The sequence below is a fragment of the Bos indicus genome, chromosome X, assembly GCF_029378745.1.
Source record: "Bos indicus isolate NIAB-ARS_2022 breed Sahiwal x Tharparkar chromosome X, NIAB-ARS_B.indTharparkar_mat_pri_1.0, whole genome shotgun sequence".
NCBI lineage: Eukaryota > Metazoa > Chordata > Mammalia > Artiodactyla > Bovidae > Bos > Bos indicus.
In genome coordinates this window covers 35,232,733-35,245,267 of record NC_091789.1, presented here as the reverse complement: position 1 = coordinate 35,245,267, position 12,535 = coordinate 35,232,733, and the positions used below count along the sequence as shown (strand labels likewise).

General features: G+C 53.6%; 1 protein-coding gene across 4 annotated transcripts; it reads right to left on the bottom strand.

Annotated features, from left to right (window-relative positions):
• Positions 1-1,582: 1,582 nt before the first annotated feature.
• On the bottom strand, positions 1,583-12,330 carry PRRG3 (proline rich and Gla domain 3). Of its 4 annotated transcripts, none has more exons than XM_070784890.1 (4): positions 12,205-12,330; positions 8,715-8,752; positions 7,512-7,672; positions 1,583-7,162 (listed from the first exon to the last, which is right to left on the bottom strand). In XM_070784890.1, the coding sequence occupies exons 2-4, from the start codon at positions 8,719-8,721 to the stop codon at positions 6,635-6,637; spliced, it is 696 nt and encodes a 231-aa protein (XP_070640991.1). In that variant the 5' UTR covers positions 8,722-8,752; positions 12,205-12,330; the 3' UTR covers positions 1,583-6,634. The 4 variants fall into 4 exon arrangements, with proteins under 4 accessions (XP_070640991.1, XP_070640992.1, XP_070640990.1 ...); XM_070784891.1 differs by lacking the exon at positions 12,205-12,330 and adding an exon at positions 11,673-11,873; XM_070784889.1 differs by lacking the exon at positions 12,205-12,330 and adding an exon at positions 11,412-11,492.
• Positions 12,331-12,535: the final 205 nt, after the last annotated feature.

The window sequence follows — 12,535 nt, the reverse complement described above, 5'->3', positions numbered from 1 at the left end:
TTCCAGCCTCTAGAACTGGGAGACGATATATTTCTATTATTTAAGCTATAAAGTCTATGGGACTTTGTTACAGCACCCTGAGCAAACTAGTACAAGGGGCCTGAGTTATGACTTCAGAATAAAATCACTCAACACATTTTTTTAATTGAACACTGAGTGTGAGCCAAGCACTGAGCTGAGTTCTGGCGAAGAAATGATGAGAACAAAAGTTATCCATGGTCCCTGCCCTTGTGGAATTAACAGTTAGGTAGAAAGAGGTGGAGGGATGGGTGCTGGGAGGATGAACAGTCAACAAGAACACAAAAGCAAAGTGATCACCAGAGTAGACCAGCAATGCAGTACAATTGGCTGGGGGTGGGACAATCTGGACAGACCTGGGTTCACACAATGAGGTCAGCACTTCTCTCGGAGGCCTTGGTCAAATGGCATCCTCTTGGTCCTTGCTTCTCTCAGACATCACAGGTTTGTTGGGAGGATCGTCTCAGTTGATCCTTCTACAGGGCCTGGCATATACCAGGTGCTCAATAAGGGCTGGTTGTGATCATTTTCAAGCCCAGTTTGTGGCCCCTCTCCACTGTCCTTCAGTGCCTTCATTCTGTGAGATCTCAAGCCAGCTGCTCTAAGGGTGTGGCTGTGGTACAAGAGGGGGCTGGGGAAAGGGGGACGCTCTCGTGTATTACTTTCCTTGTGTGGGCTAGGCTGGGACCCTTAGTGGCTGCCTAGAGTGCTAGTTTCTAACAAAAAGAACTTAAAGTTCCAAACCTATGTCTACAACATGACCCCATCTGTGTGCTGGAGTCTGCCTGAGGAGTCTTCATTTGACTGCCCAGCATCTTCAGAAGATTGGCATCACTCAGTAAGCCAGCTTAGGATAAGAAAAGAACCTAAGGCCTCTGGCTGTCATTCTTGGCATTGGGCCTCCACATTCAATCCTCGAAGGAGGCTGTGAATGTCACTGCCATTGTCTCATCACTGCCATGGCTTTTCCTATTAAAGGATGGATTACTTTCCTTATGGGGGACAGGCACAACTTTTACCAATAACTTCCCTTGGCCCCATCTCACTCCAGATAAACAGCTGGCAGTGTTCCGGGCTAAGACCATGCTTCCTCCAAGGGGAGGCTAAACTGTCAGTGCCCACTGAATAGTCTCAGACTCCTGCTACCTTCAGAATTCAGGACACTGAGCCAGAGCAAAAGCTGAGGATTACATCCCACCTATGTAGAGCTCCAAAAAATTCCTCCCTCCTGCCCCTCCTCCAGCTCTGAAATCAAGCAGAACATCTTTTCTAGTAAAGGCCATCTCGATGAGTAACCAGGGATCAGGCGACAGGGAAGTTGTTAACATGATTTGTGGCAGACCTTACTAACCTCCTCCCAGGGGGATGGGTCAGCAGATCATCTTACACATATGGGACCAGCTCTAGGACCCAGGACCTCTCTGCTTCCTGCTTCTAAACTGGTTCAGGCTGTTTCCTTATCTACAGTCTGACTCTTGGAAAAACAAGTTTGGCCCACAACCTTCCATATCCCAAGGAAGTTAGAGTCAGCAGCGATCCAAGATGGGTGAGGAGAGAACACAAGTAAATGCCATTTGCTTTTTATTATTATTCATTACCTTCTGGTACAGAAAGAGACGAAACTTAACAGCTAAACTCAACAATTACAGAGAGAGAGAGAAAGCAGAAGTACAATTGTTTGTTACCCCAGGCTCCAGTGAAATCCTGACATATGAGTGAATGTACAGATTTGCCAGCCAACATGGGTCAAAGCACGAATTACGAGCACAGTTTAAAGTGATACCAAAATGAATCCATTTCATAGTAATCACGTCTAGAAGCTCGGTTGCACATATCAGGGTTTCCACTGTCACAGAGTCACAATCAGAGTGAAAGAACAGGTGTGTTCAAGCCTGGGAAAGTGGTATCCATATGGGGAGACAGATGGGGAGGCATAAAAAGCTGTGGGACTTGTCCCCATCTTAAATATCTGTGTTAATGCTCCAGCTGGGGGCGGGCTGGGGGCAGGCACTGGGCGCCAGTCACATAGCTCAGGACAGTGGGACAACTGTTGAGGCACTGAGCCTGAGCGGGTGGGCTGCGCTGTTTGGACCTCTTTGTCAGGGAAATTCTTGCTCAGATGAGCCTCACCACCCACAGCCTGGGAAAGGGAAAGCTTGCTATGTTTGAATATTTGGGGGCGAATGATGGGAGTGGCCAGACTGATAGCGAAATATCTGCTTTACAGACTATTGCACAGTTATATCACTTTAAATTGCAATTTAGTTCACAAACTCTTTTATTCACAGAGCAAATAAAGGAGGAGAATGAAACGCTGCCATACCCAGCATACACACAGTAGAGACAGAACAGAGGTCATCGTGTACACGAAGAGCCTGACATACGAGAACTGCTGAAGGCACAGTGAAGGGATCCATCATATCGTGAGCCTTTTATTGGGAAAAGGGACTCGTTTTAAACTAGATCCCTCTTACACATATGAACCTGAAAATTGACTCAAGGGAAGAATATTGGAAATATTTCTACAGAGGAAAAATTGCAGATACCATGCATTATCTAGAGTTTGGCAAAAAAAAAAAAAAAAAGTGATTTTTTTTTTTTTCCTACATTTTGAACTAGTGGGCTTTGAATTAATGGGCTTTTACCACAGTTGCAGGCAGTTTGATTACAGTACTTTTAAATTAGCTAATTACACTGATTAGTATGACTAGAATTCAGTGGGGAGGATGTGCTTGTTTCTGAATTGGTGCAATCCTGAGATGGAGCTGCGTTCAAAGCAGCCTAGACAGCAGCTTGGCTACCCAGCTCTCCATCTTGGCCTTGAACGTGAGGGCACACACATGACACATAGCACACACATGCACTCTCCTGGAAAGACAGAGCACAGGTGAGTAAGAGAAATGCTCTTAGTAATCTCTCTCTGTCTCTCTCTTTTGGACAAAGGAATAATCTAGAGGCAGTGTTGTTCTTAGTTCTTGTGTGATGCCATTTGGTTGTGAAAAGATCAACCCCCAGCCAGAGAGGAACCATCTGGCTCCAACTCCTTAGCAGAAAGATGCTTTTGTATCCCAGATCGGTCATCTTCAGGCTAGCCGAAAGACACAGTCCAACAGATTGGGCAGGTTCCTATTTTCCAAAGCACCCAAAGGAATTCACACTAATGGCAGTGGGATTCGCAAGTTGAAGAGGAGGCCCCTGGCCTCTGGGTAAGACGGCACAGTGTCGCGTGTCCGTCAGCCAGGGCACAAGGCAGCTGTCCTGGGGCCGCACACACTTCTGCTTGTGCTTTCATTTTGAAAAACCCCAGGTGATGGGGAGTAGCAGGGGAGGGACAAGATAGTGATGCTTGCTTCAAAAAGTCTTAAAAAGGTTTTGGTTGAAAACACGTGAAAATCACATTCCATGGAATTTGTTAAAGCCTTTTAGTTTTAAAATGAAAAATATCTAAATAACCAGCCCGCCATACCCCAAAATCAACAGTCACACATCTTTCCACCAAAAAGAAAAAGAAAAACCAAAAAGGCCCAGGAGTGCTGATTTCCTTCCATTGTTGACACCCACAGAACAGGAGCCGAGGTTGGGGGCACTGCTCCAAAAGACTGTGTGAGTCGAAGGTCCCACAGGAGGGAGGCCCACAGGATAGAGCTGCTTCATCCTCTTCCAAAAGCTTTAGTGAAGGAGGGCAGAAGGTGGTAACTCTGGAGGGCTCACTCCAGCAGCTCATCTCAGTTTTCCTGACTCAGGGTCCTGTCCTCAGACTGCCTAGCCCTGGGAGGTGACATTCCTCCCCTCAGACCGGAACCCTCCTGGTACAAATATAGCCACACACCGGCTATTGTTTCAGATAAGCATGTGAGAAAAGGCAACAACACATACACTTGTATACACACACACACACACACACACACACACACACACACACACTCACACACCCGAAGCCCAAAAGCAACAAAAATGTGGCTATCGCAGATTGAACATTGTATCAAATCGACATCCATACAGAGTTCGAAAAGATATGTACAGGGCGTTCTTAAAGCCAAATGTGCACGGCAAGGGAGTTATGACCATGGTGTACTGTACAGCCTTTTTGTCTAAGATAAACTGTGAGAAACGTCCCGGGGACCACTGAACCCCATGTGGAACAATGCTGCAAAGGCCTGGAACCGGAGAGCTTGGTACCCGCACGACGCAGGCTGGTCTCCGCCCTGCAATGGGCTCCCGGCCATCCTTCCGGCTCCCACCTCAAACTGGCTCCAAACAGTGAGCAGCTCGGCAGGAAAGGGCTTCACACGGGCCAATGGGAGCAGGCACTCCCCAGCGTCCTCCCTCTGGCTCGGGTCTGCGGGGCCCACCCCTGGCTCTCTGCCCAGTGGGGAGGAGACACAGAGGGCTAAGTGTCTTCTCCCATGCTCCTGGCTGACACACAGGCACGGCCCCCAAGAAAATGCAGGGATGGCAGGGACAGGCCCTGGAGGCTCAGGCTGCCCAGGGTCCTCCAACATGGCTGAAGAGGATGGATCCCAGCATCCCTCATGGACAGTGTACACCCAAAATGCCTTTGGGAGGAAGGGCAGGAGTGCGGTGCTGGAGGCCCAGAAGGAGGAAAAGAGGGACGAAGGAAAGGTGGGATGCCACCTGGTCAGCACCTCTGGCATCAGGGAGCTCTCGGGGTGGAGTGGGTGGGGAGAGAGAGGGGAGGAACAGTCCAACTGGCAGGAGACTGACTCCCCAGGTTGAGACTTGACTTCACAGTCCTACAAAGACCTCTGCTAAAACAGGTGCCTCGTGATCTACGTATTTCTAGAAGAATCTTCCTAAGGGCAAACCGCACTGGGCTTCCTGGTGTCTCAAGCACTGCACAGGCATTAGCTCAATCACCCTCCAGCAGGCCTGTGAGGTAGGGGAAGGATGGAACCGGGCCACAGGGTTGAGTTGGCCAAGCTGGTGGCCTCGCTGGGGTAAGAACACAAGCCTCCTTGCTTGTGGCATGTTTCTGGGTGAGTGAGGACCGGAGGGGCCTCCAGAAGTTATCTGTGGCCTCTAGGCAGGGCCACATTCAAAGAATGAGGCACAAGGCCTGCCTTGGAGACCTGTTTAGACAGAGAGAAGCTTATCTTCTCAGTGGGTTTTAAACTGCTGTGGTTGCCAATAGACCCTGGCTGTGCACTCTTTTGGGCCCCACAAAAATTTGCTACATTTTTTAAAGCACCACAGAGGAAAAATGGTTTGGTGCTGAGGCCAGGAGGATGAAGATGGAGGGGTGGGGAGGCAGTGTTGACAGTGTCTTTTGCGTGGTCACTGACACTTAAAGGGCGGGTCACCTCTGCCCCACTGCTGCCCAAAGCCTCACTGAAATGGAGAGGTGGACAGTTCCTGGGCCACAGAAAGGGGTTGCTAAAAATGGACCAGCACCTGGCAATGACAGAGCATATCCCAGACAGGCCCTCAAACCCAGGTCATGGGCTTCCCCATCTCCACGACAAAGAAATTTCTAAAAAGGGACACTTTCTGATCTTCTCCCCAGGTGGGCACCATCATTAAGAAGAAATCAGCCATCTGAAATTCAAGTTCATCTCAACACACCTACTCACAAAAAAGGGCAGTTGCCTAAAAGTTTAAGGCTAGAGAGCATAATGCTGAGGAAACCAAGTTTGTGGGTTTAATCATCCTACAGGCCAACCTCACAAGGAGAAAACTTCAGCCTTCTACCCCAGCCTGTGGCCTAACCGTTCAAAGGCCACGGGCTCCATAGGCAGGGCTAGCGTTATCTGTTTTCCTGAGGCCATGATATGGCTCAGGCCAATGGGTAGTGGCTTTTAGCACAGCTGAAAGAGAACCTGGAGAGCCAACGTCTGAGGGAGGCCAAGCACAGTAGGACCAGAGTCCCTCCAGATGACCACGTCCCCAATGTGGAGGAGGTAGCTTGGCCAGCCAGCTCCCAGCCCTCATCCTTCACACAGCCTGTCCTCCTCTCAGGTGGCTCCAGACATTCCTTTGAACCTGGTTGGGAGTGTGGGGTGGGTATGGGGGGGCGTCACCCATCTGTGTGACTGATCTCCCTTGAACCCCTATCAGTGGCCCAGGTGGTATCATTTTGTTGTATTGTGTTCATTATGTTATTACTGTTGTTTTCGTTCTGTCCTTGTCCTTGTCCAATGTGAGTGAGGACAGAGAGCACAGGGCTAGTGAGGGAAAAGGGCTCTGAGGGCTGGCTTCTCTCCCTCAACTCTGTGGTGAGGCTTTGGACAAACAGGTCTCTGGCCAGCTGTGGGATCCCAGGGCTTGGGCCTGGGGCCACAGTCAACTGCATGGGGTGATTCCTTTGGCGTAAGAGAAGCCAGTCCCTGACAGGAGGGCTGGATGGCAGGGGTGTAGGGGCTTCTGGAAGAGCTGGGCTCTCTTGCCCGTGGCTCTCACCAGGGGGTTTGCTTGCATGCATGATCCCTACCCGCCTCCACCTGTCTCTGACAACTGACTTCCTACAGATCCACGGTAAGGAAATTATTTGGCAACGAGGAGGCTAAGGCTGTTTTGTGGTGGCACAGTCTTAAAAAAGTTAAAAGGAAACAGGAGGCCCCTGAACGAGGCGTTCACATGGGACCAGACACGCGTCCCTCTACTTGTCTGAGCCAGGGTTGGCTGCCACAATCTCCTCATACTTTGGCGGTGGGTCACTATAAGACACGCTTGCCTCCTCACTGCTGCTCTCCTGGGGAGCGGTCACCTCCTCATAGGACGGGGGAGGGGTGGCGCTGGACAGTCTGGAGAGAGACAGCTCAGGAAGGTAGAGGGTGCTCTCGAGCCGGACAGTGGTTCTGCCTCCCCGACTGGGCCCCAGCACCACCTGTGGGTGGCTCCCTGTCTCCCGATGCCCGGAGGCCTCCCCCTGGCTGTGCACCGTGCCCCGGTACACCATGACCCGGGGGAGGCTGTGCCCTGCGCGACTCGCTAGGTACCGGTTCTGAGCATATGAGGGGTGATGACGGGTGGCTTTCTGCAGCTGGCACCTCCAGATGATGAACAAGGCGATGACGATCAGCAACGCCACCCCCAGAAGGGGCACCACCACGTACATGGCATCTGAGCTCTGTGCAGGGTCTCGGACTGAGTAGACCGCATTCGGGTACCCCTTCCAGAACTCCATCTGCAAAAGAAGGAAAAAGGGCAGCTGACACTCACACGTAAGCACTTCTGATTTCAGCAGGTCGGGATCAAGTTCCGCAGGGTCTGTGCCTGCCCCTACCCTGACTGGCCTCTGAGAGCCACTGACAAGGCCGTGGAATGCCCTGAGGACCAAGGACAACAATGGCCATGGGTCTGGCAGATGGGGCTCTGAAGACAGGTGAGCTGTTCTTATAGGGCTCCAGTGGCCCTTCCCTGGACTCGGATGGCTTCCCTTCATTGCTTCTGATCCATCTGAGATCCCAGGGTGGGCATGGCTTATTCCCGAGGCCAGCTGTCCTCCCAGCACCCAGCCCCAGGGTGGTACGTGCCGTTTTCTCCTTGTCCTCGAAAACCTCCTTGACCTCCTCGTAGCTGCAGACCTCTTCCATGCACTCCCGCTCGATGGTGCCCTGGCGCAGCTCCTCCAGGAACTCATTGGCACGAGGGAAGCGTTTCAGGACCGAATGGGCATTCTTGGCCTCCAGAAACACTGAGGAGAAAGTTGCACTGAGGCCTGGAGGGTGGAGGGGCCCAGAGGCACCTGCCAACCAGACTCAGCCTGGGCACAGAGGGTCAAGGATGGAGGGAAGCAAGGCAGAGTTAGCAGGCAGGACACCCTCCTGGACATGTACAACAGATGGGAGGGCTGACTTTTTCTGATACCATGCTGTATCTGCCGACAAGACTCTGGAGGACAATGGGGCCCTCGTAAGAGGGAAGTGTGTGTTGCATGAGAACCTTGCACATGACACATCTTGAATGTTATAATCACCAGTGAATACGTCCCCAGTATCTTCAGCCTCACCTCCAAAAGAGAAAATCAGAGCCTTTATCATAAGGATGCATTTCCCTGTGAGGCTGATGTTGGCATCCCCCACCTGAATGGCCACCTGGGCTGTCGGATGGCCTGGTATCAAGAGTCCTGCCCTAGACGGTCTAGTACAAACCCTGCTGCAGGAGATCGGGAGACTGGATACACATGAATCTGAGAGGACCTCTGGGAAGAGGGGTAGCAGGCTCGAGATGGAGAATCTAGGCCTTTGGAAACTGGGCACAGATAGCCTCCAGCCAAAATGTCATGGAGTGGGAGCCATATCCTCTTATTCCCAAGGGGAACCCCCAGTTCCAGCTGAGCTGACTGGCAACCCCAGAAGCCTGAGCTGAGACTTTGGAAGATGAAAGAAGAGGTGACATCTGCTCCTAGTGTGCCCCTAGAGTTGGGATTTCTTAGTCCTCATGTCAGCCAGGCCCTCTTGGTCCCAGGTAGGCATCTCTCCCTAAACCCCCATGGCCTGCTATGTTAGCTTCTCTCCGAGTAGCCTGGGTAGGCGCACCTCTCCAAGGGAGTCTGTGCTCCAGAAGGGAGATGAAGAGTTGAGAGTGGACAGATGAGACCCAGACAATTGAACAGGAGCCATGGGAACACCCTCAGTATGATGAAAGCTGGAAAAGCCTTGAAAGGTAGGCTAGCACTTTTCCATAAGACCTAGGCACGGCCCTTCCCAGCTTGGCCAGGGCCCAGACAAACTCACCTGCCATGGTTCTCTGTCAGATCCAGTGTGTCACTCACCTGGCAAAGGAGGAAAGCAAAGTCATGGTGAAATCACACCCCCAAACCTACAGGGCACCCTCTCAGCCCTGAGATGTGACCCCGCCCACACTGGCCTGGTCAAAGGTCACAGCAGCCCCTCATGGCGCACATCACCCTCTGTGCAGCCACTCCCAGCCCTGGCACTCTCATCCTTGTCCAAGCTCTCCTGTAGAGCTTCCCGAGGCACAGCAGAACCCACAGAAAACCTTCCAGCTATTTCCCCCAAGAACACAGTCTGAGAGTCTAGACCTAAGGCTTGATCTTTTCTCTTTTAAAAAAAAGAAAAACTCCTACAGTCTGAGGTTCTGCCTTCCTTACTGGATTCGATGAACATGTGCACTTCTGACTTGGAAAACACCCCACAGAAAAGAGGGGCACTTTGGGAAGGTCCAGCAAGTCAACAGTGACAGAAACAGGACCTGTTTGGGGAACAAAGCTTCCTCACAATGGCAAGTCTCACATACCTCTAATGACAAGCACGGTCCCTGAAACCAGGCAATGCGTGTTTAAGAAGTGGGCACTGGTAATGCTTCCCACAGCCACAACAACCATCTCCAAAGTCACAGCCCAAGCCCAGAGAACCTGCTGTGTTCCTCTTCACCAGACAGGCTGGCAAGGATCTCCTGAAACAGAGTCATCTCTCCTCTCTGTGCATTAAACAACACAGCAGCAGAGGACCTAGACATGGATGGACATGTTCAAAACTGAGCTGCTGGCTAGATGAGACTGTTCCTTCTAATCGCAGCTATCAGCCAAAAGCTCGGGAATTATCCAGCCAGTATGTAAACCATGACAGCAGCACACTGCCCCCACCCACAACATACACTCCCACTCACGCACATATTTTGGAGCACTGGCCAAGGTGTCCACATCTGGGAGCAATCACGCCATGGCTCCCCTCCCCAAGCAGAAGCTCTGGTTTTATGACTAACTGAATGTTAGACACAACGGTGTCACCCACGGGGCTACCCTTTTTGCCTAGGCTGTCAAGAAGTTCAGTGTTAACATTAACCATAAAGCACAGGATCCCTGGAAGCCTAGCTATTAAACGCATATGCTTTCTCCCCTGTGACATGGTATCCACTTTTCTCCTTATGTTTTCAATCTTATGTATATTTAAAATATATCCTCTAATCCTTTTGGCAAACAGGTAGAATGTGAATCATAAATGAAATGAAAACTGAAGGAAAAAAGCAAAGCTAACATCCATCTATGGAAACACCATGTTGAGGGAGCCTTTCTCTTGTGCACCCCACAACAATCCCACCCAAAACTCTTAACATGGGAATTTTTCCACAGACGGGCCTGCCATGGTGAGAAAAGTTGACCCTTGGTGTTTAGAAGAGAGAAGATGGAATATTATCTCAAAATCCTGCTTCCATTCTGGATCTCTGAGGTTCCCCTAAGGCCAGTGCCAGTCATGTGTCTAGGGTGTGGGTGTGGCGTGCCTAACAGCAAGGTTTTTGATTGAAGAAAAATGGAGCTGTTGTCAGGAATTGAAAAGAATGAGTAAAGGCTTACTAATAAGTGACGACAGAAAAATACATGTCTCATTGCTTATCAATGAGAACTGCAGTGTTGTTTTTTACATTTTTCTTCTGTGCAGAAATTATGTAACAGCTTCTAGATAGCTATGCCTTGTCCCAAACACACCCGACCGTGGTGGACGCACACCCACAGGTATCACAGGCCGACTAGGTTAGCCTGACACATGCATAAGTCATTAGTTCATTTTTAAGCTTCAGACAAGCCAGTAACTCTCCCAAACAGTTCCCGGGCATGGCCCACTCCATTAACAATTCCGTGACCGCCTTCACTGCTGCTGCCTGAGGCCTCCTCCCCCTCCTTCCCCAAAATTTAGCGCCTGCTTCTTCCCTATAAATACACCATCAATAGGCCGTTACTATGGCAACAGTGAGGAAGCGCGAGGGCTCCACGACAGAGAATGCTGCGGCAGTCACGCACGTATATGTCCCTCCTGCCCCTGGTGGATACTCTAAGGCTGACTGTAGGCCGGAGGAATTTTTAACCCACTCCCCACAGGAACTCAGCTGAATCCTGAAGGCCTGGAAAGGAAGGAAGGCTGGGACCCGCCACCACAAAGACCTTCCTTAACCCCTCCCCGGACCGCAGCTGCCCTATCCCAGCACTCTGGGACGTCGGTTCTAAAGTCCCTCGCGGGGGACCGGCAGCCACAGGAGGACCGAGTGTCCCAAAGGTGGCCTCAAAAACGCTTCTCCAAATCCCAGCCCTCTTCATTGCCCTCACTCAGAACTGATCACCAGGAAAGCCTTCTGTGATCCCCAAATCTCATGACTCATCAACCCACCCGGTGACACGGAACTCCCAAATGACCCTCCAACTCAAACTCTGGGCCCTCCTCGTCCCCTTTCCACTCATGCTAACCCTGAAGGTGCCTGTCCTCGCCCACCATCGCTCGCCACCAGTGCCCGCCACCGGCGCGCTGCCCAAGAACTCCTGCCTCTGGCCCAGCAGCTGGGTCGGCTGCAGAATCCCTGGCGCTGTGGCCCGGCCAGGCCTCCAGATCCTCCCCCGACAGTGCCCAGCGCCCGGCTCAGGGGTCCTGGACGCGGAACCGTGCCCTCGGGGCCGGGGCGCCCAACCCCAGCGGCCTCACCGTTCTCCGGGCCCAGGAGGCGGCCGCCCTGTTTGTGCACGCAGCCCGCCACCTCGCTGCGGCGCCTCTTCCAGCAGGGCCCCTGTCCCCGCCCACCTGCTCCCCGTCGGCCAAGCCCCCCGGCCCGGCCCCGCCGTCTCCTCCCACCCTCCCTCCCCGCCCCGCTACCCCTGAGCGCCCCGGGGCTCAGCCCGGCCCGGGCCAAAGTGCGCCTGGAGCTCCCCGCCCCTCGCAGCCGGATTCCCAGGCCCTACCCATTACCTCTGTACCCCCCTGGCCCTGCTCTCCTCTGGGGGCTCCGCTGCTGCCCGCCCCCCCAACTCCCTGCCGCGCCAGGTCTGGCCTCGCGCCCCGCGCCTGGCGCGCCACCCTCGAGCGCCACGAACCCCGCGCCCCGAGCGCCAGGCCGCGATTGTCGCGTCGCACCGCGCGCGGGGCCGCCAGGCCGAGGAGAGGAGAAGGGGTGGGGGGCGACGCGAGCGGGCTGAGGGGGTAGGGCGGGCGGGCGAGCTGGGCCGGAGGGGCGGCGGCGCGCACCGAGCACCGCGCGCCCGCGCCCCACTCCGCCGGCACCGCCCCTGCCCCCGCCCGTGCCGCCAGGGGGCGGGGCCTGGTCGGCGGGCCCGGGGCGCCCCCGCGACCCTCGGCCTGAGGCACCAACCCCGGCGTTACCCACGGGCTCTGGCCTTCGGAGGCCCCGCGCCGCCTCAGGCTCGGGCGGCCGCACCCAAAGGCGGCGCGCCAGGTGGCACCACGCAGCCCAACCCCCTAAGTGTCCCCCGTCCCGGCTCACCTGTCATTCTGGCCGGCCACTGCCCGCGGAGCCAAGAGGGGCACGAGCCGGCCGCCCCAACCTGCCTCAGCCGGGTGCCAGCCGGCCTGCAGAAGAAGGGCCGGGTCGAGGCCACGTTCCGCTGCCCATGACTGGGTGACCTTGGCTTCGTCACTTACCCCCACCCCTCACCCCTGCCCCGGAATGGCTGCCTTCTTTCTGGTCAAGTCTGGCAAATGGGAAGAATCCCGCCGCCCTCGCGGGGTGCTGCCGCGAAATAAAGGAAGAGATGGGCTTGGGGACTCTTGGGGCACAGAAATGGACGAGGATGGAATCTTCTGGGTCTGTCAGG

Bases quoted from the DNA above. Each gene is read 5' to 3' on its own strand.
- PRRG3 (XM_070784890.1), bottom strand. The intron at 7,163-7,511 runs GCACGTACCACC...CTTCTTTTGCAG, and splicing joins TCGAGGACAAGGAGAAAACG to ATGGAGTTCTGGAAGGGGTA.